At 35.7% G+C, this 2,928-nt stretch overlaps 1 protein-coding gene across 1 annotated transcript; it reads left to right on the forward strand.

Moving 5' to 3' along the window:
* Positions 1 to 489: 489 nt before the first annotated feature.
* On the forward strand, positions 490 to 2,673 carry LOC101900508 (gamma-tubulin complex component 4 homolog). Its single transcript, XM_005187208.4, has one exon. The coding sequence runs from the start codon at positions 589 to 591 to the stop codon at positions 2,593 to 2,595; it is 2,007 nt and encodes a 668-aa protein (XP_005187265.2). The 5' UTR covers positions 490 to 588; the 3' UTR covers positions 2,596 to 2,673.
* The last annotated feature ends 255 nt before the right edge of the window (positions 2,674 to 2,928 follow it).

The following is a 2,928-nucleotide window of genomic DNA, read 5'->3' on the forward strand; positions in this document are numbered from 1 at the left end:
ATTCCAGAAATTTCATTAAAATGCGAAAGACACAGCTAATCATAAATCTTACGAGATCAATATAATTGTAAACTCATATTATGAGAAAAAGAAAAAATTCAAAAGCTATAGTTATAGTGACATATAGTCTGCGGATTTGTATAAAAATTGGCATTTGTACTTCTAAGTACTTCTAGCTAAGTTGACAGAACAATGTATATATATGTTCACGTTACACTATAGCGCACATAGAACGGAACCTTAGGACATTCTATATTTCGACGATTTAAGCCACTTTTCTTTAAAATTTGTTATTTGAAGATCATAATGGGTTCTACTTCTTATTATGGTACAAGGACAAAATTGTCATTTTATTTTTGTTAAAACACGGCAACTCAGGCAAAAAGTTGCCAGACTGACCTTTGAGTTGTTGACAGAAGAATAAACAGCTGTTTTGGCAATTTGCCTTTTCCAGTTTCTATACTTTCGGCTTGTTGCTTCTTCATTCGCAAATCTCTGTGTGTTGGGTGTTTGGCGTTTGTGTACGCCAAAAGTCATAATTTTAAATTTATTATTTATTAATAAAACCGGCAAAAACCAATTGTAACAATGATACATGACATTCTCCTGTCATGTCTTAATTTGCACAGCGACCAATTGCCAATTGAAGAGTTCTTGGTTTCAGAAGCTGTGCATAAGTATTTCCATCCTTGTGAAAGAAATATCCTGGAGGATATAATACGCATTATCAATTTGTTGAGGGATATTGCAAGATTTTCACAAATTTACAGCATCAATCGTAATATTTCATCAAATACCTGTGCTTTTGATACAGACGAGTCACTGCAGAATGGTCTCTATCTAAAGGCATTTGCCAATGGAATTGCTGAAGTGTTGGATGAATATTTAGAAGATGTGGCCGAGTTGGAGCGTAAATATCTTATGCATCCGCATCAGTCGCTGATGTTTATTTACAACAAGCTGCAGGAATACGAACCACTGGCCTTATATCTGGCCAATTTGATACGAGGTGTTTGTGTGCAAAGATTGCATGGCTGTGCCATTATTCAATATTTGCAACAGAATACTTTACATGGAGACGCTCGAGCCATAAAAGCTGTGAAATTGCTGCAGAAAAAGGTGAATGTCATCTTCCTGAAACAATTGACTCATTGGATTCTGTATGCCAAACTACAGGATACATATGGAGAATTTTTCATACAATGTTCCGAGGGGGATGGTAACAGTACCCTGGGCAGTGATAAGGGAACAACAACTGGTAGTGGTCGTTATGCTGCCACATGCAATTCCGAAATGGCCAGCAATTATGCCGATATCTGGCGTTATGAGGTACGCTATGAATTGTTGCCTTCTTATTTGTCATATCTGTGGGCAGAGAAGGTCCTGTTCATTGGCCAAACAGTGCTGATATTCAAAGTTGATACTGATAAACTCAAAAAGAAATGCCATATTTGGAATAAAGATGAAAATAGTTATTTTGATCAGAAGCAATCCTTTTGGAATGACAAGGAACATATTTACTTTGCCAAGATTCAAGCTTTGTTGCACGATGAGGATTTGATAGTGTCCCATTATGAAAGTGTTATCGATGAGTTGAAAACTTATGTGACCACACGTCTCTCGGAGATTGCCGTCAATCAGGCGGATTTGGTTAAACAATTGAAACTGCTTAAGGATTTCTTTTTACTGGGACGTGGTGAACTATTCCTGGAATATATACGTCAAATTTATATCATCAACAAGGAAACGGAGAATACAAATAAATTAAGAGATTTTGTCAAGGCGTTTGAATCTGCAGCTCATAGTATTGGTGTCTCCGAAGAGTTGGAACAGTTTTCTGTTAGCATGCCCAAGGCACATCCAGAAAACGATGAATCTTTGGAATTTGGTTATTTGCAGCTAATTCAATTGCAGTACAAAATTAATTGGCCATTGCATTTGTTATTCTCTCCAAAGGTGTTAGAACGTTACAATATCCTTTTTCGTTTTCTGATTCTAATCAAAAAAATGCAATATGATCTTCACATGGTATGGTGCAAATCCTCACGAAAATTCAAATTGAAATCGGCCGATCACAAAGTTAAGGTTATGCTTTTACGCAACGAACTTATGTTCTTTGTGGATAATCTTCAGTATTACATACAAGTCGATGTTCTTGACAGTCAATTTAGCATACTCTTGAACACAGTATTAAATGAAGCAGATTTCGAGCAGATCCAAAGAGCACATAGTGTCTTTCAAGCGAATATTTTATCATTGTGCTTCTTGCAAACCGATGAGGACGCCAGCCGTACAAACGTCTTACAGACATCTCTATTGAATTGTAATAATCCCGTTTATTTGATCATCAATGAAGTCTTTCATATTTGTAATGATTTTTGTACATTAATCGATAATGAAAAGTCCGAGGAGAATGTCGATGAGAACACTGATAAATTGGGAGAACGTTTTGCCACCTTAGTTCAACAGCTTATAAATTTGTTGGTTGGTTTAAAATCAGCAACAAGCACTGCACCCTTATCGCAGCTTCTGTTACGTTTGGATTATAATCACTGGTTTAGCAGCAGAAAAATTGATAATGCTGGAATCTCATAAGTTACATATTTTAAATATTGTAATTGTTAAATAATTTATTTTTTCTACGTTCTTTTTTTAATAAACACAATGAATTCACCTGTAATGGTTTTATTGGTCAGGTACACATGCGTCATAGAATTTGTTTTCAAACAACTCACTTGGAGAATATCCCCACACAAAAACCAGGAGAGCTGTCAAAGTTTGGCGGTATTTCCCGAAACCATGGTATTACTTACCTTACCTCCTGGTCAACATTTCCATTTTTTCCCTTCACCATTCTATGGAGGGTATATTAACTTTGCTTTACGTTTGTAACGCTGATCCAGAATATATATATATATATATATATAT

The sequence above is a fragment of the Musca domestica genome, unplaced genomic scaffold, assembly GCF_030504385.1.
Source record: "Musca domestica strain aabys unplaced genomic scaffold, Musca_domestica.polishedcontigs.V.1.1 39, whole genome shotgun sequence".
NCBI classification, from domain to species: Eukaryota; Metazoa; Arthropoda; class Insecta; order Diptera; family Muscidae; genus Musca; species Musca domestica.

Coding starts and splice junctions, on each gene's coding strand:
- LOC101900508 (XM_005187208.4), top strand. CDS start 589: ATGATACATGACATTCTCCTGTCATGTCTTAATTTGCACAGCGACCAA.